The 24,046-nt window shown below is 43.8% G+C and overlaps 1 protein-coding gene and 1 long non-coding RNA gene across 2 annotated transcripts; both read right to left on the bottom strand.

Moving 5' to 3' along the window:
* Window positions 1-245: 245 nt before the first annotated feature.
* LOC308579220 lies at window positions 246-1,785 on the bottom strand. The gene is made up of 2 exons (XR_014004371.1): window positions 1,672-1,785; window positions 246-1,638 (listed from the first exon to the last, which is right to left on the bottom strand). It is a non-coding gene; the product is annotated as an uncharacterized lncRNA (long non-coding RNA).
* Window positions 1,786-9,007: 7,222 nt separating this feature from the next.
* On the bottom strand, window positions 9,008-10,989 carry LOC308579166 (putative CENPB DNA-binding domain-containing protein 1). The gene is made up of 2 exons (XM_081179979.1): window positions 10,686-10,989; window positions 9,008-10,077 (listed from the first exon to the last, which is right to left on the bottom strand). The coding sequence occupies exon 2, from the start codon at window positions 9,803-9,805 to the stop codon at window positions 9,023-9,025; it is 783 nt and encodes a 260-aa protein (XP_081036105.1). The 5' UTR covers window positions 9,806-10,077; window positions 10,686-10,989; the 3' UTR covers window positions 9,008-9,022.
* Window positions 10,990-24,046: the final 13,057 nt, after the last annotated feature.

Genomic DNA, 24,046 nt, shown 5'->3' with positions numbered 1-24,046 from the left:
TTTCCCCATAGAAACCTCTTAGCTGGAGATGCCAGTTGGTTTGGAAACAGGTAAAAAGCAACTTCTTCCTCCCTAGTCACCTTCCTTGTCATATAGAGGAGTTTTCTTCAGTTGAAGAGTCTTTTCTCTTGTTAAATGCTCCCCTTTTCTAGCCTGTACAATAGGCTCCGCCTACCTCTTGGGCCCAAACTAGCCCACCCTCATCACTGGCTGTGCCTCACCCAACATTCCTGTAGCTTTTTAAAAAAAAAAAGCAGCCAAGAGGTCACAGAATTTAAAATCCAGTGTAGTTCTACCAAAACTCACTGACGCTTTATGAAGAACACAGAAAGCCTCTGCCCACCCATGTCAATGTGTAGGTTGGAGCTTAATTTGTTGTCAAAGGTAGCATATGTGATATAAAAGTGACTAGTTAAAAAAGGGGAAAAAAGGGTTTGCAATTTTTTAAATGACTCTCATCCACTTTTCCTCTGCATAAAATTCATAGGTATTCATAGAGCAGCCTCCTAAAATAGTGCATTTAGTTCTCTTCCCCACCTAGAACATTTGTAGGAGTTAGATCAGGTGTTTAAAAAGAACTGACCAGTTGAATGAATTAATGATATTTTCTAAGCAAGAGAGAGCGCGTGATGTGCCCTCCATTTGCTGGACTATATTATGGTTTTGGCCTTTTATCTGGCTGCGCTTGAAAATGAAGTGCTTGCGATCAGCTATGATCCCAGTATGTCAGAATCACCAAGACAATTGAGAAAAAGGTGGGTGTGCTTCGGGCCTGTTGAAATCAACGAGACATGCCACGGTGAGGTCCTTAAGACTTTGGTCTTAGGTTGATTTCATTGGGACTCGGACATTGCAAAGGTTGTCTTTTATCTATAGCAGGAAACATTGAACTAATGCCAAGGTTTGATGTTGGTTTTAAAGGAGCACAATTCAGACATGCCTATATCCAACATCCTGTAACACAACAACATGGGGAGGGGGACATGTGTTGGTAAATGTGTCACTGTGGCACTGGCAGAGAGTGCGTGGAATCTGCTGACTGAACATTTGCTTGGAAGAGACACATCTGTGCAGAAATGAAAGTCTGCTCTGCCCTCCTCACCACTGCCCCCAGCATGGAAGGCAGGCAGCAAAGCTTTGAGTAACTAAAGGAGCAGGAGTCAGCAATTTGCTGTGCTTCCCAGCTGTTGAAAATGCTTTTTTCCTGGGGTAAGGAGATCAAGGGAAAGAGATTCAAGTATTAGCTCCTTGCCCTTTCAGCTCCTTGTGTTGTTGTAATCTTGCCGCCAGAGGACTATCTCCTGCTTATGCGTACAGTACATAGAAAGCAGGAGACTGCAGCTGAAAGAAAGATAATGTCATTTTTATATGAGTTGGTGAATATTCAAATGCAAAAGCTCTCACGTCCTTTCCCTACCCTGCTGTCTGTTATTAACTGGATCACTCCGTATCTAGTTATATGCAAAACAAATTTGGATTTTTTTTTAATAAAAAAATTGAGCATACTGTATAACTGTTTAGAGCGAACAATCTTCACTCTGTTCATTGTTAAGCTGCTGGCAGCTGTGGAGGTGGTCCCAGCACAAAATGGTCAATGCATTCTCAGTACGTAAGCTACCCTTGTAAAGCTCCCAATTTCTTTTTCTTTTGTTTGCTGTAATAACACTTGACTTTTTTCTTTTGTTTGCTGTAATAACACTTGACTTCAATTTATCTTGAAAGCTTCTGGTGGTTTTCCTGTATTTTGTGTTGTGCAACTATATATATATATATATATATATATATGCAGGTTTTGGTGTCTTCGGGTATCTTCCCGTGTAAGAGTTGGGGTGTCTAGGCGACGTTTCGACGAGGTCTCACTCGTCATCTTCAGGCTGGTGCTTTCGGCTTCTTGTTACTAGAACAGAGCAGGATCTCAGTGTTTGAGTTCCTATAAATACTGTTGAGGGGGTGTGGTGTATAGCCTCCAACGTTCTGGGCAGAGAGGAAGTTCCCAGGTTATTGTGCCTTTTCTTCTTTTGTTCATTAATTACTTGAGATATCCCTCAAGTAATTAATGAACAAAAGAAGAAAAGGCACAATAACCTGGGAACTTCCTCTCTGCCCAGAACGTTGGAGGCTATACACCACACCCCCTCAACAGTATTTATAGGAACTCAAACACTGAGATCCTGCTCTGTTCTAGTAACAAGAAGCCGAAAGCACCAGCCTGAAGATGACGAGTGAGACCTCGTCGAAACGTCGCCTAGACACCCCAACTCTTACACGGGAAGATACCCGAAGACACCAAAACCTGCATTCCTGTACCCGTGAAAATCTACGAAAGCAAATATATATATATATATATATATATATATATATATATATATATATATATATACTTACTATTAAAATGTGCCAACGAAGTTGAAGTGAATATATCTTTAACATAACGTCCGTTGGACCAGTTTGGGTAAGTTTTGTAAATTTAGTGTGATTTAAAAACTGAATTTCTCTTATGAAACTCAGTATTTGTACTGCAATTTTATGACATGTAAATGGTATGTGTAGCAAGAAGAATTATGACAGATATTTAACTTGAGTACCTCCACTGCAACCCAGGACATAAGATCTTGGTTTATTGAAATATGGATTCCATCCATTTGTATTGATCTTGTTTTTGTGTGTATATATATATAAGGATATTTATAATCTTGTATTAACAAAATCCATCACACAACAAAGGTTATTTCATTCATTAGAAACCTAATCAGCTATTTTTATATAAACTGTTGGTTGCTGCCTTAACTTTTTTGTGAAAATTTGTGCCATAGAATTTTTAACTTATCAACAGATAGTTTACCAAGTTTGATTTGGTCCACACTTTAAAATAAAATATGAATATTGTATTTCAGTTATTGAATAGTTTTTAAGTCACTTATTTTGGTTAAAGATTGTTTTTCTAATGTATCCATTCTGTATAACTGCATCTTTTTTTCCTTTTTCTTACTATGTTTTTCCTTTTTAAAGTTAATGCATCCACACTGAAATGCACGCTTTTTAATAATTCCAGAAATGGTCACTGTTTTTTTGTTTCCTAAGTTTTCTGGATATAGTTTCACAAAACTTTAATTAATAAATTGAATTTGTTTGTTACAAACTTGTATCTATTAAGTCAAATTGGTTAGCATAAAGGGCTAACTGTCTTTGCTACCTTTTATCTATTACACTTAAGGATATTTTTCTATATCTACCAAGTATGAAAGACTGAAGAAATTCAATAAAGGCTAAGTGATTCGTTTTCCTACATGAATTTTTCAGTTTCTGTATTCTCAATCATTGGCCTTGTATGAGTTCATCACGAAGTTAAATCTGAATCTCACATTTTTGAACTCTGTCATCATAGGAGTAGGAGGAATAGTGATAAATTGTGAAGATGACGATATTTATATAAAGTACTACCCACCAAGTAGTGAGCTTATGTGTTGAAGTAGTGGTACAGGGTTTTCACCTCTTCTCACCTGTTCATTCTTGACCACATATTCCAGGGTGGTTACCCCAATCTTAGTGAGGTCGAGATTGGTTTTGGTTTTTTTTGTGGGGAATGTAGAAGTTTGTGCTGGGGATGATGTTGGAAACTAACCACTTCTTTAAATCAGATATCCCCCAATGTAGTTACTAGGAGGAAGGTTTGGGTGGTTTTTTTGTTTTTGTTTTTTAGCGTTCTGGCCCAAGTCAAAGATTGAAAGTTCCCCAAACATACTTCTTTCCCCCTTCTACCTATTCATTTTCCAGTGGTACATATCTGGCCCAGAAGAGAAAGTTGCATTAAACAGACTTGCGGAGAAGTGGGATATAATGAGGACAAAAAGACATCTAAATAAATATTTAATAAGATATGAGCTCCTTTCCTTCTGTTCAGACCACCTTCTCACTCAGGCCTTCCCTCTATTTTGCTTTCAGCAAGCTGGGACACACAATCTCAGGCCACTGATCCTCTATTGCTCTCTGCAGCTCTGTTGCTGTTCCTGCTTCATGGCCATGTCTCTTGCCTTCCCAGATGTTTGCAGGAGGACACAGATCCTGCTGCTCTCCTGTGAGTCAAGAAAAGTCAAATGTGAAGCCCCATTGAAGGTTCTTTAGCTCCTGGAAGCTCTTTGGTAATGCCTTTCTCAGGTTCATTATTACCTTATAGGAGCAGCTTACAGATGTTTCCTTTCCCTGTTCCTGCACCTTGCCAATTTAGACTGGCTAGACAAGATTGTAGGAAGATACCACTGAAGTCAGAAGCCTTACTGGACAGTGTTCTTACTGGAGTGGTGCAATGAAGCAGGAAGCAAGCACCATGGCTGTAGATCTGCTATCCATTTTCATAGGCACTGCACCTCAATAGGCCAGGAAAGTAATAGAAAGTCATATCCTAGACCATCCAGCATAATGCCTCCACCTATCTTCACTCAAGGACAAGGATTCTCTGAGATAATGTTTGTAGCTGGTTTTTATGTGTAATGATTATTTTAGTACACAAGAGGTTTTCCGGATTACTATTGGCCTTTTATTTAATAGCCTATGGTATAAACTGCTTTAGAGATCTGTTAACATATAAGCGGTATATAAATTGCCCAAATAAATAAATAAAACCCACCCTGGAGGCTTATAACATGGGATAAAGCCTTGAGATGATGGAAGGAGGAAGAATCACCCATGCCTTATGCTTTGCAGCTGTCTAGTACACCAGTTGTTGCTGCTGCCACCTCCTCCAGCACACCCCATCACTACAAATTGAGCATGGCACATGCCACTAGCATAGAGCATTGCCTGTATCACCCCCAGTTCAGGGGTACACGTATAATGCTGAGGGACAGGCTCCAATCCTAGCATGAACTGATGGGAAATACTATACATCAGTGGTTTTCAACCAGTGCCATGGGACATGGGGTGCCAGACACTGGCCTCTGTCCCTCTTTCCTTCCCTTCCTCCTCTGATGCTCTCTCATATCTCTGCCTCCCAAAAGCTTGCACAGCTGTTAGTTGCAGCAGCCCTGGATATAAGCTCTGCTGGCTAATGGTGCCACTTGAAGGCACCTTTTTTAGGGGTGGGGTGGGGTGGGGTTCAGCTCAGAGACTAGGGGTGGCAGCTGCCCAGAGGACTCCCAAGGAGAGGAGGGCGAGGGAACACTCCATAAGGGAGTGTGTTCGAAAAAGGGTGAGAGGCTGCTAGCTCTGCAGACAAAGGGTGACATTACTGGGCTCCTGAGCCCTACAGGAGTGCTGCAGAAAGAATGTCGTTGGTCAAGGGAGCCATGGACTCAAAAAGGTTGAAAAGTCTGCTATCCATGTTCACAAGCCCATCAGGTTTTCTTCCCAAGTGGGGATCTAGGTCAGCCTTCCTCAACCTAGGCCCTCCAGATGTTTTGAGATTACAATTCCCATCATCCCTGACCACTGGTCCTGCTAGCTAGGGATCATGGGAGTTGTAGGCCAAAAACATCTGGAGGGCCGAGGTTGAGGAAGCCTGATCTAGGTGTTGATCCACATGTTCTTGTGAGTCTCAATTCCATGACTACTGTTCATGTTGGATCCTGTTTCCAACTGTACCGCACAGCAGGTTCTGGTCATAACAGATTCTCACACACAGGATATATCCTCTCGATCTAACTAGGAGTTCCTCATTCTGTAGCACCTGGCTGCCCAGAATTAATAGGAGGATGTTTATTAAAAGTCATATGTCTCATTCAGTCCAAGAAGCCCAACTGTAAGCATAAATAGACCTTCCTCTGGAAGATGGAGGGGATGATGTTACTGGAAGATGGAGGGCATGATGTTACTTTTCTTGGAAGGAAACAACGCAGTACAGGTGAGACCATCCAAGTTCCCAGAAACTGTGAAAAGCAGCCTTCCTCTTGATTTCTGCCTACCCTGAAGTATATGCAGCCTTGTCCCCAAGAAGATTAATTATTCACTAAAGAGAGATTAGATCTGTACCAAAGACAGACCAGGAGAGTGCCACATCTCAAGAAGAATAAATAGGGATGAAGGAAGATCCGAATACTTTACCTCTTTGCCCTTTACCTCTTTATACAGATAATTCATTTCCAGGTCATTCAGTGGAGGGAGTCTGCGTGAGGAAGAAGTGGGTCTTTCCACAACAGATTCCAAGGATTACATTTTAATAGACCTTGCTGACTGGTTCTCACAGCTGGCTCTGACATGTACCTTGCACTTTGTGGAATTAGAAACATTTGTCTGCACTTACATTCTTTGGATCCTAGAATTCTTAGTCCACATATGCCCACCACAAATCTGCCTTTAGCATGCAGAGTTTCTTTGTCACAAGAGACAAGTTATATGTGATTTTCTCATGTGTATAAATGTGTGTTCTTATGCTGGCTGATTTTATTTTGTAGCGGAAGCAGCTGTAGGTTCCTGATCCAGAGCATGCTTCCAATATGGATCAGGGCCTTGTGCCGGCTTTCCACTGGAAATCTTTCTAAGTCTGCGTCTTGCTCCCAAAGCGCTGTTTTCTATAAACAGCATGTCTGGAGGCAGGCAAGAGGGAATTATCAGCACACACAGACAGTGAGAAAAAACCTGGCTAATGAATCCACTCTGGAATGGTAGCATATCCCGCCTTGCAGCCCTGCAGCTGATTTCTCTCCAATATAAAACCAGCCAGGTTAAGCACATTCATTTAAAGCTTAAGAGTAACATCACGTATAGTTTGGCCCTGTAATATTTTGCAAGACACTGAGTGCAATTTTGTAAGGTCTCTACTTACCGGGCATTGTAGTGATACCTATAAAATGTCTTTGGCCGGCCCAAAACAACTTATTGGATGAATAATTTTTGTAATGGTTTTCATTACAGTGTAGCGCAGTTCTTACTTCCCCTTCCTCACCACAAACTCTCCTGAATGTACCATTAAATTCCACACTGTGTTGAGGATTTGAACGCAAATCTCCCACGTCCATGCTGAGTTGTCATTTAAAAGACTGGAACGGCAAAAAGCCACAAACACCCACTCATTAGGTTCATCTGCATGGCAATTGCTATATAGGATTCAACGATAAGAGGCTTATTTCCCCACCTGTTGAACATTATGCTTTATTATCATTGCCCATTTATTTATTGAACGCTTCCCCAGTATACAGTGTGCTATTACTATTATCCATCCATTATCTACCCCCACAGCTGCAGGTAATGAAAGGTAGCCAGGCCAGGAGCTGCACTTTACAGCAAAACACTAAATGTGAAATTGCTTCTCTTTGCTCTGTAAGCTGGTACAAAAATCCTGGTTAAAGCGGTTTACTTCCAAATGTTTATATATGGGACAACTAATCTCAATGATCATGGGTAGGAGGAGTTACGCTAAGACCAGACCATGTCATTACCGAGGAGGCAGGTTTAGTCGTTATTTGAGGACTATCCCTGCCTCCAGGTCTGGTCTTGTCTGGATGGATACTGGAATCAGCAAGGGTAGCAATGAGACTAAGGAAGAGCAAGCTGAAAGGCAGTACCACCTCCTGGTCTAGCTCTAAGGAAGGTAGGGTAGTGCCCCATCTTCTCTAGTGATCAGCCTTCGCTGGGGAGGCATGACTGCAACGTCCACCCCTGGTTGTGCATTCCTAGATGCTAGCAATCTACTGTCTCTACAAGTGGAGGTCACTATTATTATTATTAGCCACTGGTGCTATCAATTCATCTCTGCTTCACTGCTTTGTGTTTGACACTAGTTCTTGTCACTACATTTCTTGTCTACAAACTCCGGTGGAATGCTTCAAAACAACAATTCTTGAGGTGTTCTTCATACACACATGAAAGGTCATCTTAGATGTCTCTCAGCCTTGAGAAGAGCGTTTTTGTTGGTTCATTAAAATGGACATGGCCAATGGCTTCTCTTCTCAATGCTGGCTATCAGAATGGTGATTATTATACAGATGACAGCAGTATCTATGTGGTTAAATAAGGGTCTTGGATACAAATGTGGCTTGTCATAGGACGTAACCCAATTTCAGATAATGAGGCATTCTGAGTAACAAGCTGCCTAGCCCACAGATTTAATGAGTTATATTTATTGACAGAAAAAGAGATTACAAAAATGTAGCCATCTTTTGATGAGGTGAGGGGCGCCTGCCATGTATAAATAACAGAAACATTGCCTAACTTGTTTTCCCCATCCCTCAAAAGGGCTGTCCTGTGGTCACAAGAGAGAGAAAAGGGCCTATTTCCTGCATTTTGGAGCACATTTTTAGTGCAGCGCTTTTACAGTTGGGGGCTAAGTCAAAATGTACCACAAACTTTGTCATCCTGTTTGTTGGGTGCACAAAAGGTTTTCTTTGGGGGGAGGGGGACAGGTTCAGTGATGTTGGGGGGATAATAATAATAATAATAATAATAATAATAATAATAATAATAATACTTTATTATTTATACCCCGCCCATCTGGCTGAGTTTCCCCAGCCACTCTGGGCGGCTCCCAATCAAGAGTTAAAAACAGTACAGCATTAAATATTAAAAACTTCCCTAAACAGGGCTGCCCTCAGATGTCTTTTAAAGAGAAGATAGCTGCTTATTTCCTTCACATCTGAAGGGAGGGTGTTCCACAGGGTGGGCGCCACTACCGAGAAGGCCCTCTGTCTGGTTCCTTGTAACCTCACTTCTCGCAATGAGGGAACCGCCAGAAGGCCCTCAGCGCTGGATCTCAGTGTCCGGGCTGAACGATGTGGGTGGAGATGCTCCTTCAGATATACAGTGGTGCCCTGCAAGATGAAATTAATTCGTTCCGCAAGTTTTGTTGTCTAGCGAATTTTTCGTCTTGCGAATCACGAAATCCCATAGGAATGCATTGAAAATCAATTGATGCGCTCCTATGGTCAAAAAAAGTCCAAACACAGCCAAATTTGGTACAACAACAGTTTATTAACTGCTCTTTAAAGTCACACATACTGTAAAGAGCAGTTTCAAAAATTGAAGGGAAAATAAATTAACTTTATAAACATGACAGAAAAACATTTAAAAATCAACAAAGTGTACAGTACATTTTCTAAGACTCTGGGGGACAACTCGAAGAAGGCTCCTCTTCCACTCTTTGCTTCTTGCTCAAGAACCTGTCCATAGTCTGCTGCTTCATCCGCCTTTTCAGCACCTCCCTGAAAGGCGACATGACCCTCGTATCAAAAGTGTTCGCAAGGTCACGTGCCACGTGCTTGTCAGGGTGGTGCCGCTGTGCAAAAGCCTGCACATCCTTCCACTTCAGGCAAATGTTCCTCAGTTCTTTGGAGGACAGCCGTTCCTCAGTTGCTTCCTCCTGGAACTCCGCTGCAAAGTCTTCAGCCACAGGAACATCAGAACTGGCAGCCTCTCCATGCCTGACCACGCTGTGGATGCGAGATCTTGTCTTGAACCGTTCAAACCAACCTCTGCTTGCCTTGAAGACTTCTGGCTCGCCTGAGGTTCCTGGCTGTTCCCGGATGAGGTCAGCGTGCAAGGCCTTGGCCTTCTCACAAATGACGGCCTCAGACACTGTGTCCCCTGCACGCTGCTTCTCTTCTATCCAGATGAGCAGCAACTTCTCGAACTCCTCCAGAACAGCTGGGCGGTTCTTCACGATCCTGGTGACTCCCTTGGCTGCATCAGTCGCCAGGATCTTCTCCCTCATCTTCAGGATGGTCCCGATGGTTGATGGATTCCTCCCGTACTCCCTGGCGATGTCCGTCACACGCATTCCGCCGTCGTGCTTCCGGATGATCTCCTTCTTCATTTCCAGCGTCACCTTCTCCTTCTTCCTCTCGCCGGCCACCGCAGCAGCAGTCTTCTTGGGTCCCATGGCAGCACAGCTCTTACCTTCGTAAACTCAGAAAAAGAAAAAGAAATCAGTGATGTGCTTCAAATCCAAAAAATTCAAAAGCACCCAGCCACCCACCACACAGAAATTAAAACCCAGAACCAAGTCCTTGAATCCCAAAAAACCCAACCCAAAATCCAAAATCCAAAACCCCCCAAAAAAGTTTTAAAAGTTTAACTTACCAAATGGATGCAAGAGAAGTTCTGGAAAAGCTTCAACAATCAATCACCGAAGTCTTCAGAAACCTCAAATGGCTGCAAAATAAGTTTTGGAAAAGCTTCAAAAATCACCAATGCCTTCAAAAACCTCAACTGTTCCCACAGACACCCACCCACCCACCACACAGAAATTGCAAACCCCTCCCCAACGGCTCCCCCAGCCCCTCCCCAACTGCTGCAAACCCCTCTCCAACTGTTCCCCCACCCAGACAAAAAAAAATTTCAAAAAATAACAACATGGCTCAATGGTCCCAGATTCCTGCAGAAACCTCTCCAACTGTTCCCCCAGCCAGCCAGCACTCAGAAATTCAAACTCAGGAAAAAATTTTTGAAAAAAAAACACCTGGCCCAATGGTCACAGAAAATCATAAAAATTCCCAAAAAAGCCCCACAAGCTCCCAGATTCCTGCAGAAACCTCTCCAACTGTTCCCCCAGCCAGCCAGCACTCAGAAATTCAAACTCAGGAAAAAAAATATGAAAAAAACCACCTGGCCCAATGGTCACAGAAAATCATAAAAATTCCCAAAAAAACCCCACAAGCTCCCAGATTATCGCAACCCCCCCACAACACCAAGTCCTTGAATCCCAAACACCCCAACCCAAAATCCAAAACCCCCCAAAAAGTTTTAAAAGTTTAACTTACCAAATGGATGCAAGAGAAGTTCTGGAAAAGTTTTGGAAAAGCTTCAAAAGTGAGCAAAGTCTGAGAAAAGGCTACAAAACCACGTGCTAACAGTTGCTCCTCGAAGTCAAGTCGCAACTGCAGCTGTTCAAGCTAAGCACCCTTTGTTTTAACGGTTTTAAGAAAAAGGAAACAAAGTCGCGAGACGTTTTCGTCTTGCGAAGCAAGCCCATAGGGAAATTCGTCTTGCGAGGCAACTCGAAAACGGAAAAACCTTTCGTCTAGCGAGTTTTTTGTCTTGCGAGGCATTCGTCTTGCGAGGTACCACTGTACTGCACTGAGGATGTTTAGGGCTTTAAAGGTCAGCACCAACACTTTGAATTGTGCTCAGGGACGTACTGAGAGCCAATGTAGGTCTTTCAAGACTGGTGTTATGTGGTCTCGGTGGCAACTCCCAGTCACCAGTCTAGCTGCTGCATTCTGGATTAGTTGCAGTTTCCGGGTCATCTTCAAAGATGTGAACAGAGGTAAAGTATGGGGTAAACTTATTAACAGTAGGCATTGCATACCTGGTCGGTGACATGATGGCACAATGGGCATTGTGGCACAATGATTGTCTCCCACAAGGCTCTAGAGAGGTCAGGAAGCAGTAGTTTCTGATGCTTCATTATGAAGCCACAAGTCATCATGAAGCCAAATCCAAGTGAGAGCAGTGGTTTTTGCATTATTTATTTATTTATTTATTTATTTATTTATACATCACCTATCTGACTGGGTTGCCCCAGCCACTCTGGGCGGCTTCCAACAAAATAAAGAGGAAAAAACAACAACACATCAAACATAAGCTTCCAGAAGCAGGACGTCTTGATGGAGGGGGGGGGGGGCAATAGCCAACAACAACAGAGAGTGCACTCATTTTCTCCTGGACCACAAAACTGGTAGTGGTATTCAGTGCTTTTTTTCTATAAAAAAATGTTTCGGAGTAAAATCACAATTTTATAGTTCAAATCTGGAAAAATAAATACAGTAAATGGACAAAAGTACAAAGATTCACAAAATGTTTAGGGGTATGTGTACCCCTTCATCCCTCCAGGGGAAAAAAGCACTGGTGGTATTGAAAAACGTGAGTGTAGGGGAGGCAGTTTTGTGAAACTTTTGTCCCACTTTCAAGCAAAACAATTTCTGTTAAGATCTTCTGGCTCAGTTGTAGTTACAATGTGTGACTTGCTTGGCCTCTACAGTGAAGAAAGGAAGGCACCAATATAGCAAAAAGGAAAGGGGAGGTCACCACGAAGGTGCAGAACAGACGAATTGTTAGATCGTAGATGAAGTGCCTTAGAAGACACTTTTATGGGACAATTTCTGCCTCTTTCTTTTTCTCCCCCTGCCCCAATTCTCCAGTATTTTAAAAAATAAAATTCATAGTGGCTGCCTTCTCCACTCCCCACATCATCCCTGCATCTTGGAATGACACCAGGGCAGTGGCACAACGGAGGAAGCAAAAACGACATCCAAGCTGCCAATACTGTTGCTGTTACAATCGCTTGCAGTGGCAAGGGGACTGGGGGGGGTGGAACCTTAGAGGGAAAGTCAGAATCTGTACTACAGCCACTGCTGATAGGGAGAAGACCCCCAATAAACTGCTAACAGGTTTCTCTGCCCCCCTTTGGATAAATTTAGTGAAATAGCCTGGCTCCCGATTTTTCTGCTCAGAAATAGGGTTGAGAATTTCAATGGACACAGTTGTGCACCATGGGAAAGGGCTGTAGCTCATTGGCAGAGCATCTGCTATGCCCCAGGGACAATCCCTTGCATCTCCAGAAAGGGCTTGGAGTGTCCTCTGTGTGAAATCCTAAACAGCCACTGCCAATAATGAGCTGGATGGAACAGTGTCCTGACTCAGTATGAGGCAGGTTCCTTTGTTTCTAGAATTATAGAATTGTAGAGTTGGAAGGGATCTGGAAGGGATCATCTAGTCCAGGCATAGGCAAACTCCAGCCTTCCAGATGTTTGGGACTACAATTCCCATCATCCCTAGCTAACAGGACCAGTGGTCAGGGATGATGGGAATTGTAGTTCCAAACATCTGGAGGGTCAGAGTTTGCCTATGCCTGATCTAGTCCAACTTGCTGCAATGCAGGAATATGCAGCTGTCCCATACAGGAATCAAACCTGTGACCTTGGCATTATAAGCAGCACGCTCTAATCAACTGAGTTATTCAGTGTTCTTATGTGTAGTTTATTGCCCAATGTGTTTTGAGCATTTAAACTCAAGGACAAGAGGTCTTGTGTACAAACCATCAAGAATTAGTATTGAACCCTAATGTAAAACCTCGTATTTATTTCCTGATGCATTTAAGTTTGTAAGATAAAATGTTTTCATTAGTTTTTTTTTTAAAAATGAACTCCATCAGGTATGACTCACCTTCCTGTGGGCACTGTGTACTTTCTTCAAAAACTGGAGCTTGTACCATTTTTAATTATCCCCCCATAGCTTTGAGTCAAAGACAGCTTCAAAGGGAAGAATATTTTCTATCAAACATACATACTTTTTCCTAGATGTGCATAAACATGTAAGACGCAATGATGAGGAACATCAATTTTCAACCGTGGCCGGAAACTCGCTGTAAATTTTGCACAGCCAGAATAGAATTGTTAGCTAATTATGCCCTCCTGCCACTTACACATCTTCCTAACTCTAGTTGTTTACTTCTCTTTGAAGGAAGGGGGTGATCCATAAAGCCCTTCGGAGAAGCAAAGAATGTTCTGCAGGAACTGAGATGCTAGGAAAACTGCCCAGCATTGATCCAAATCCCTGGGGGAAGGAGAACATAGTTGAGAACAGGACAGGTATCAGTAATGAGCTGTGCCAGGGCACTGGGTTCTGGAAGCTGCCTGAGAGTGCTCTGTTTGATGCCATGCATGAGCAGCAGATTGCGATACATGCGATGGAGATTGACTCATTTGGGGAAATGAAGAACTGCCTCACCAACTTCAGTCTGCCCTCAGCTGCTTGCCTGCCTTCTTATTGACAACCAGACAGGGAACGCACTGTCTGCTTCCTCCTCCTTAGTTTTACCCTTGTAGCAGTGGAGGACCTTGGGGTTTCAAATTTCAGCTGTGCCCTATCCTATGTGACACCAAAATTTGGTGCCCCTAGGGCTCTGCGCCCACTGTGAGTGAGTGAGCCAGTAACCCTCCCTGAAATCCACCTCTGCTTGTGGACCTCAGGGAGGATGATGGCGACAGACAGACTAGAATTAGTCATCTCTGCCTGTCACAGGCAGTTGACTTCTCTGTCTTCCACCCTACCAGTTCCAATAGGCACCAGCCACCACTGGGCACATGGCACTGTAGTGCCTGTCTGCATACCTGGAGGCTATGATAAGAACCAACAAACTGAAGCTGAATACTGGTGAGATGGTGGCTTTGTGGGTAGACAGTTCCCATGTATGGGATTTAGGTAGATGGCCTGTTCTGGTTGGGGCACCACTGCCCCTTAAATAACAGGTGGTTAGTCTGAGAATGCTCCTAGAGTCTAAGGAGGCTTATGTAGCCTCTCTGGCTAAGAGTGCCTATGTCCAGCTGTGGCTGGTTTGCCTGTTACTGCAGTTACTGCAGTTTGCCAGTTACTGCAGAATGCCACGGCCCCAATGCTGTTGTGGGGTAATACAATGGGATCATATACACTTATCCTGAATGAGTTGCACTGGCTACCAGTGCCCAAGTTGTCAGAAATAGCACACAAAACTTGAAATGGTTTAGGACACAAGTACTTAAAAATTGGGCACATTATCCAGTCCCAACCAACCCATGTTTTGAGATCTGCAGATGAGATCTTGGCTTGTGGTACACATGGTGAACATAATCTGGGGGCACATGAGACAGGTCCTTCTTGGTGGTGGTGCCTTGGTTATTGAACTCCCTCCCTGTGGAAATCACTGTTATCTACATTTATATGCTTCCAGGCTACTCAACACCCATTTGATCCAACAGGCCTTTGGAGTATAATAAGACGGACATTACTTTTATTGGTCCTTATGTGATTCAATGCTGACTTCTCTGCTGCACTTTGAGTTGCATGGTTGGACATTTCCATTAGCCCCCCTCTTGAGAGGAAGGGTGTGGTCAGTAGAGGTTGGCAGGGCAGCATTTCCCTGCATTCCTGTGGCTTACTGGTATTGGGGGGGGGTGCACTCTGTAAGATTTGGGTATGTGCCACTTATGCCTTCAGGTGCCATGATGGGAAGTCCTGGGCAAAGTGATATATGATGCTTTGTGTATAATGAATGTATAAACATCTGCTTGGGTGTGGACAAGCCCTCTCCTTGCTGCAGTGTCTGTCCCACGTTTATAAAATCTGGCAGACCTGGCAGGCTGCTTTGCTGTAAGTCCACACCTTTCTTTAATAAAGCACTTGAACTGATCCCTCTGATGTTTTTGACATCCTTCTTTGGTATCCCTGCACCCAACCACTCCCACAAGTCCTCCTTTGGGCCTGTGGATCAGGACACATTAGTCAAGATGGGAGGAGGTATAGTTCCTTGCACTGCTGCCCACTACTGGTTTGGGTGTAATAAATAAATGCAAACACAAACCCATTCTAAGCAAATGCATGCACCTCTCACTTGGATAATTCACTTCTAGAGATTTGGGAAAGGGAAGGGGGCTGAATCCTGCAGAAGGATGACTAGCTAAATAAGGACAGTTGTAGGAACACACCCTCCCATTTTTGCAGTCCCAGACTGGCAGCAAAGCCAGGCAGCCTTGCAATCTTCTGCTGGTCCAATATAACTGGTGGGTTATGACTAGCTTGGCAAGGTACAGGCTATGTGTATTATGGTTTCAAGTGCACAGACCAAAACAGACTACAGCCAATCACTGTTTTATCTTTATTTCTGCTTTGACTTAAAACATGAATAAGGTTCTGCTTCCCTTTGAAAACTCTTTCCCCTCATTGTCTCACCAGAACAAGGAAGAATGTTCCTTTTAGCCATCTCTGGGTCTCTGCCAGGCATTGCTGTTTATGCCAGATGAAGATGAAAGTCCTGCATGGGGCTGCTTCCTTTGTAGCATCCCCTGCCACTCTCCCCCTCTACAAGCTGTTAATTAGCAGCATCAACAGTGGGGCAAATCAGAAAAGGCTGGATTGAAATCATTAATGAAGTGTGAGGTTTGCAATATTGATGGAGCTATTAGCAGCCCGCAAAAGCACATGAATACAAAAACTGAAATGAGCAGCTTTGTCTGGAGGGAGCAAACCAGATGTTTTCTATAAGAGAAAGGGGGTGGGGTAGGGAATCCAGCCATGACAGCATCTTTCAGGTCCATGGGGACATTGGAAATGAGGAGGGTGGAGGGATGGGGGGCAGGTATAGGACCAAGCTAGGTGAACAGTGAACCACTGTTTGGCTGGATCTAGACACATCAAATAAGCATTTTTGTTTTTGTTGTTTAGTCATTTAGTTGTGTCCGACTCTTCATGACCCCATGGACCAGAGGACGCCAGGCACTCCTGTCTTCCACTGCCTCCCGCAGTTTGGTCAGACTCATGTTTGTAGCTTCGAGAACACTGTCCAACCATCTCGTCCTCTGTCGTCCCCTTCTTCTTGAGCCCTCAATCTTTCCCAACATCAGGGTCTTTTCCAGGGAGTCTTCTCTTCTCATGAGGTGGCCAAAGTATTGGAGCCTCAGCTTCAGGATCTGTCCTTCCAGTGAGCACTCAGGGCTGATTTCCTTAAGAATGGATAGATTTGATCTTCTTGCAGTCCATGGGACTCTCAAGAGTCTCCTCCAGCACCATAATTCAAAAGCATCAATTCTTCGGCGATCAGCCTTCTTTATGGTTCAGCTCTCATTTCCATACATCACTACGAGGGAAAACTATAGCTTTAACTATACGGACCTTTGTTGGCAAGGTGATGTCTCTGCTTTTTAAGATGCTGTCTAGGTTTGTCATTGCTTTTCTCCCAAGAGGCAGGCGTCTTTAAATTTTGTGACTGCTGTCACCATCTGCAGTGATCACGGAACCCAAGAAAGGAAAATCTCTCACTGCCTCCATTTCTTCCCCTTCTATTTGCCAGGAGGTGATTGGACCAGAGGCCATGATCTTAGTTCTTTTCATGTTGAGCTTCAGACCATATGTTGCACTCTCCTCTTTCACCCTCATTAAAAGGTTCTTTAATTCCTCCTCACTTTATGCCATCAAGGTTGTGTCATCTGCATATCTGAGGTTGTTGATACTTATTCCGGCAATCTTACAGGGAAAACAGGTAGAGAAAAAAACGAACTCCACGTCGCCATCTGGTTGCAGAATGTTATACCGCATATACAACACATATAAATCTCTTTTTCTTACCAGTGTAGCTGAGTTCCCAGTCTCTTTTATGCAGCATCCATCCAGCAGTAAATGGGGTGGTCTGTTAATACTTTGAGAGGTATCCTGTTAATCCTGGGTGCATCACTTAGGCGATTTAATGTGGACGGGTTGCCCCTTTTAACCCATGCTGAACAGAGCCATACATAATGTAATCTCTACACCTTCCAAGGGCAGTTTGTCCATGAATGTTATAATTAAACCTGGAGATAAAAGACTGAGGGTGGTACCCAGCAAAATAGTTTCATCACCTCAAGGACTTCTGGATGTGCAATGGGACTTCCATTCCATCTTCCCTCCTTGCATGTCCCCTAAATCTGGGTTTCCCACATAACCCTCAGACCAGATTTGGGGAGGGTGCATGGCAAACAGTGGGCGAGGAGAGGAGAAGGTAAGTCCAATTGCAGAAACATACCGTAATTTCTTGCACTGATGGAGCTGCATTGTTGAATACCTCTATGTACAGTGGTACCTCGGGTTAAGTACTTAATTTGTTCCGGAGGTCCGTACTTAACCTGAAACTGTTCTTAACCTGAAGCACCACTTTAGCTAATGGGGCCTCCCACTGCTGCCACGATTTCTGTTCTCATCCTGAAGCAAAGTTCTTAACCTGAAGCACTATTTCTGGGTTAGCGGAGTCTGTAACCTGAAGCGTATGTAACCTGAAGCGTATCTAACCCGAGGTACCAGTGTATTTTAAACGTGCTCTGCTGTGCATTAAGGATGAAGGTTTTAAAAATCACTTTCTTTTTTAAAGAATCACCTTGAATTCAACAACAAATAAGTAAAATTGCATGTTCAGATAAGTTAATATTTGTTTGTTTATGCTGCATACACTGTTAAGGCCCATCCATTTAAATCACATCACTTTGCCTCAATAATCCTTGGAACTGTAGCCTATCTCTCACAGTGCTACAGCTCTTTCCAGGATTTCACAGAATCATAAAAGGGTAGAGTTGGAAGGGACCCCAAGGGCCATCCAGTCCAGCCCGTTGCAATGCAGGGATCTCAACGAAAGCATCCAGGACAACTTCTGCTTAGGAACCTCCAAGGAAGGAGAGTCTATTCCACTGTCAAACAGCTCTTACTGTCAGAAAGTTCTTCCTGATGTTTAATCAGAATCTCCTTTCGTACAACTTGATTTTATTGGTTCAGGTCCTGCCCTCTGAAGCAGCAGAAAACAGGCTTGCTCCATCTTCCATGTGGAAGCCCTTTAGATATTTGAAGATGGCTATCTCAGACTCCTCTTTACCAGGCTAAACATACCCAGCTCCTTCAAGCACTCCTCCTAAAGTTTGGTTTCCAGACCCTTGATCATTTTGGTCGCTCTCCTCTGAACACATTCCAGCTTGTCAATATCCTTCTTAAAACGTGGCTCCCAGAACTGGATGTGGTGCTCCAGGTGTAGTCTGACCAAGGCAGAATAGAGCAGTACCATTATTAAATGTACTGTAAATGTATAATGTATATGCAACCCTAGAATACTTATATCCCACTTTACAACCCTTGAGGCTCTCAAGAGTGGCTTACAAAAGATCAAACCCAGGCTGTTTGATGATGTCTTTCTTGTAATGAAAAGATGTGGTCTGGCTGTTGTTCATCTACTTTCCTTTTGATGTTGGTGGTTGTAGTTATTGATAGGTGGGCATGTAAATTTAATAAATCAATCCATTCTCACAATGCAGTCCCCACAAATAGTTATGTTAGGAACAGAAACAGCATGATGTCTATATGGTGCCAAGCTGGCTTATTCAGGTAGAATTCCTGCCATCATATTTGGTCTTCCAAGCCCTGTGATCCTCTCCAGATTGTGGTTTTCTGCAACATGTTATTGATGCAATAATGGCAGTGGAATTAGTGGTGGATTTATATTGGCCGTCCACAAATCATTCAGCTTTGTTAGTTTTGAGATGCTTCCCCAGTGTTGTTGCATTATTGCCATATGGAGGGGCACTCTTGCACCATACCACAACAAAAGCAGGACACAAAATTAAATCAGAACGTTTGCGGTATAAAAGCCATCAGGATTTCAGCAAGTAGTTATGAGGCAGGCACTGCTTCGAAACAAAGCTGTAAGCCTGCCCCATAACTTTAGCAGGTGCAAACCGATGGGTTGCATATAGCTACCCCAATACCATCATGAGTGCAAATCATCGTGAGTGAGAGCACAGAAAATAGGGTGCCTGGAGGGGCCATAAGAATCCCTGAAGCTGAGCAGCTGAGCCTATGATGCAGGTACACTTTCCTTTGCTTGGTTTACTTACAATCCCATTTTTATTTTTATTTTGCAGTTATGTCTCATTCTCTGCAGAACTTTGAATTCTGGGGGTTGATGGGCTGAGTGTGATGGAAGAACGTGGGGGAAATGTAGGGCAGGTGTGAAACATGAGCGACCATGAAGGAGCACAAGGGCACAGTATCCCAACTCTGCAGCATCTGTTACACAAATTCTCTGTGTGCATTTTGCAGGCTATCTCTGCTATGAATGTGAGATGCAACATTTCTTTGTGAAAATTGTTTTCTCAAACCCTAATAATAATCTCCTGCCAACCTAGCAGTTTGAAAGCACATCAAAGTGCAAGTAGATAAATAGGTACCGCTCCGGCGGGAAGGTAAATGGCGTTTCCGTGCACTGCTCTGGTTCGCCAGAAGTGACTCGGTCATGCTGGCTACATGACCCGGAAGCTTTACGCCGGCTCCCTTGGCCAATAAAGCGAGATGAGCACTGCAGCCCCAGAGTTGGTAATGACTGGACCTAATGGTCAGGGGTCCCTTTACCTATAATAATAATAATAATAATAATAATAATAATAATAATAATAATAATTTTAGAACAAATAATTTTAGAACAAATCTGTTTGCTCTGCTTTTGTTTGTTCAGGAATGAAATTGAGATTTGTCAAATTCTGCCTGCCTTTACCGCAGGGATAGCCAGTGCAATGTTCTCTAGCTTCATCAGCTCTGGCTACCATGGTCAATAGTCAGGGATGATGAGGGGTTCTAGCAGTGGCGTAGCATGGGTTGTCAGCACCCGGGGCAAGGCAAGTAATTTGCGCCCCCTAACCCGTGGATTTGCGCCCCCTAACCCGTGGATTTGCGCCCCCTAACCCGTGGATTTGCGCCCCCTAACCCTAACCCCCAGATGTTGCGCCCGGTGCGGCCGGCCCCCCTGCACCCCCCACGCTACGCCACTGGGTTCTAGCTGCATTTGGAGGGCACTATGTTAGCTGTCGCTGCTTTACAGGTTCTTATCCAGAACATTGATCTGGAGGTCTCTCTCACTCCTATCTGGAACCGCTGGGGGTTGAACATGGGTGCAAAACAGACGCTGCTCTGCCACTGAGGTGACAATTATTGGGGAAACAAACGGGGCTAAGGAAGGAATTGTAGCATAATATGTTCCAACTGCTCTTGACTTGAAGGGGACACAAACTGTGGATTAATTCTCTGTGTAATATGCGCTACTGTACTGACACCCGGTGGTGAAGTTGTGTAAAGAATCAGCTGAACTGAAATGCTTTGTTGAAAATGTCCCATTTTTCCTGCGCAGCGGTGGTCAGATTTCACACTAGTTTTGGATTAGTTGTTTGCTCTGTAAGATACCTTAACACTGGGAAATGCAAAGGAGGAGGATATATTGCCACCTTGAGCTGCTTGAGTGGAGAGTGTGGGGGTCAAAATTAAAGAAACAAAAAACAAAGAGGTGAATAAAACCCAGGAGGAGACTAGCTGGCACTAACCCAGTATTGAAGGTTCAGGTGGCGCTGTGGGTTAAACCACAGAGCCTAGGACCTGCCGATCAGAAGGTCAGCAGTTCGAATCCCCATGACGGGGTGAGCTCCCGTTGCTCGGTCCCTGCTCCTGCCAACCTAGCAGTTCGAAAGCATGTCAAAGTGCAAGTAGATAAATAGGTACCGCTCCGGCGGGAAGGTAAACCATGTTTCCGTGCGCTGCTCTGGTTTGCCAGAAGTGGTTTAGTCATCCTGGCCACATGACCCGGAAGCTGTACGCCAGCTCCCTTGGCCTATAGAGCGAGATGAGCGCCGCAACCCCAGAGTCAGTCACGACAAGACCTAATGGTCAGGGGTCCCTTTACCTTTACCTTTACCTTTACAGATGGAAGAAACACAAGCAACACCAATGGGACACAGCAGACATACCCTCCACTCCCCTGAGAAAACCCCTTAACCCAGTTTTATTTTATCTTATTGTTTGGTAGATTTAAATAAATAAATTATAGAAATGGGCAAGAATAGACATGGAGGCACAAAGCATTTTAAAAAAAAAAGACACCTTGGGCTTCTGCTTTGATTCCCGCCCAGGGTAGCCCTGCCTTCTGCAGAGCCAACACATCACACGGTGCAGGGCCTCGGTGGTGGAAGCCTCTCCTTCTCACCCACTTTCCCAACAGCTGCTACGAGCTGCCCAGCAGTGGCCGTGGAGAAGCCACGAAGAGGCAAAGGGATGCTCGCTGCCACCGTTGTCATTGCTTGGGACAAGCATCCCTTGGGACAAATCATCCTCCTCCCTGAGCTCAGCAGTGGTGCAGGTGGGGGAAATAGGGATATTCCGGGACCAAATCAGAAGCTGGGATTGCTTTCGTGATTCCAGGACTGTCCTTGGAAAACTGGGGCACTTGGAGGGAACGCCATCTTTAGCTTCTTGGGGGAAAGGTGGGATATAAATGTAATGAACAAGTTAAATAAATCAATAGCCTGGGTATTGACCATCTCAGAGACATCTTGCCCTACATGACCCACCCGAGGATTTGTAAAGACATATGCTGTGCTACTGAGTTGTGGCGCTCTGTCGCCACACACAAAGAATGTTGCTTCCAACAATGCCTCATCAAACATTCCTCTTCTCCCCAGGCCTTTGGCTAATTAAACAACCCAAAGCCTTGTTGTTGTTGGTTATTGTTGGTTATTATGTTATTTGTTTTTATACTGTAGACTGCCCTGTGATCCTTGGATGAAGGGTGACATATAAGTTAAATAACATATGTAACAGAAAATAGTTCTATGAAAGTGCACTCACTGTAGCTAGGGAAATTGCCCTGCAACAAAATATATACTATACTATACAGTGGTACCTCGGGTTACAGACGCTTCAGGTTACATACGCTTCAGGTTACAGACTCCGCTAACCCAGAAATAGTACCTCCGGTTAAGAACTTTGCTTCAGGATGAGAACAGAAATCGTGCAGCAGCGGCACAGCGGCAGCAGGAGGCGCCATTAGCTAAAGTGGTGCTTCAGGTTAAGAACAGTTTCAACTTAAGAACAGATCTCCGGAACGAATTAAGTACGTAACCAGAGGTACCACTGTACTATACTATACTATACTATACTATACTATACTATACTATACTATACTATACTCTCTCTTCAGGAAAATATGCACTGAAATGTAGATTAATTTTGAGTAAGACATCTTTTTAAAAAATACGAAGCGATGTGGAAATATGGAGAACTGGGTTTAAGAGTGGGAAAATGAGAAACAGAGAGAAACTGAAATTGACTGATTTGCCTATCCCCTTAATATGAGTCCTCTAGGGTGCTCCCTCTTCTTCTTTCCTTTAATAGTACTGTGTTTTGTTTATTTAAAAAATTCCATTACCTGTTTCTGTCATACCATTTTTGTCTTAATTTTTTTAATTATCTTGAAAACGTAAGTTGCAAGATGGAATGGAAATAGTCTAAATGAATAAATAAATACTAGGGTAAGATTCTGGGCAAGCTGATAATAGACTAATCCCCTTTATTGTGGCAATACTGCATTCATTCTCACCCATCTTCCTTTCTGTTTGAAAGCAGTTTTTCCTCTCTTCAGTGCACTAGCATAAAATAGCAATTCAGTCTGAATTATTGATGGTAGCCTTTGGAAAATTCCCGTTTGATAGTGTGTGGAGTTATTTTTGGTTAAACTTTGGACTGATCCTCTTGACTATCACCAAGAAGCCATTTGCTCTGCATTTGTGGAAAACTTTCCACGCAGGATCCATGTAATTATCCAGATGCGTGCATACCCTTCACAAAAGTGCAATCCTGATTTTAGAGGCAGGAGGCATATGATATTCACTGCATGATGTGTGGGAATCTGTTAACAGTAGCTCAATTCATGATAGATCCAGCAAAGAGTTTGTTGAAGAAGCTGCATAAATCTGATAAGTTTCATTAGTGTGGATGGTAGAGGGTCATCTGTCAGGAGCTGGAGTCAGGGCAGGTCAGTAATAGAACACCCAGTGGCAGTGCTTCAAAGGAACCAAAACAGTGCAGGCCTAGGGATCACAGCAACTCTTCCCAGTAGGTCTTGCCCCAATGAGAGACACCTGCAAGGACTGAAGGTCCCCACCTTTCCACAGCTCCCCCCCCCCCAGTTCTCTCCCAAGCAATCTGAGACTATGCCTATGTTACTGTCTCTGTTCCTCCTCCTTCATACCTCTTCTGGTCTTCAGAGACCAAGGGAAAGGGGAACTTGGTTTCTTCACCAGACCAACTCATCTCTGCCTCATGGACTCCCGCCTCTTCTGCTTCTGGACTTTGCTCTGCCACTGCCTCTTCCTGCTCACTAAACCCTGTCACCTTTTCTGCTTCTGACACTTCCTTCTCCCAATATGCTCCCTCTTCATCCTCTGAACACTTATCATCATCCCACCACTAATCCCTGTGGTCTGAGAGTTCTTCCCTTGTGGATTCCTTTGGGGATTCCCCAACTTGTGCCTTCCACCACTCCTCTGCATCCAGCCAGTCCATTACATAATCATATGTTGGATAATTTAAGGTCTACTCCAGATGACCTGGTTATTGAACATTCATCTTGGTATTTTTTGTTCCTCTTTTCGTTTTGCAAAGGGTTTGTTCAGAAGTTATACAACACCAGCCCAGCCACTTACTAAGCATTCATTCTGATTTGTTTGTGGAGAGGTTTGAGTTCCCCAAACTCAGCCTTCCAGACGTTTTGGGACTACAACTCCCATCATCCCTAGCTAACAGGACCAGTGGTCAG

This window comes from Podarcis bocagei (assembly GCF_964188305.1).
Source record: "Podarcis bocagei genome assembly, chromosome: Z".
NCBI classification, from domain to species: Eukaryota; Metazoa; Chordata; class Lepidosauria; order Squamata; family Lacertidae; genus Podarcis; species Podarcis bocagei.
Note: the sequence above shows the minus strand (reverse complement) of the source record. Positions and strands in the feature narration are given on the sequence as shown.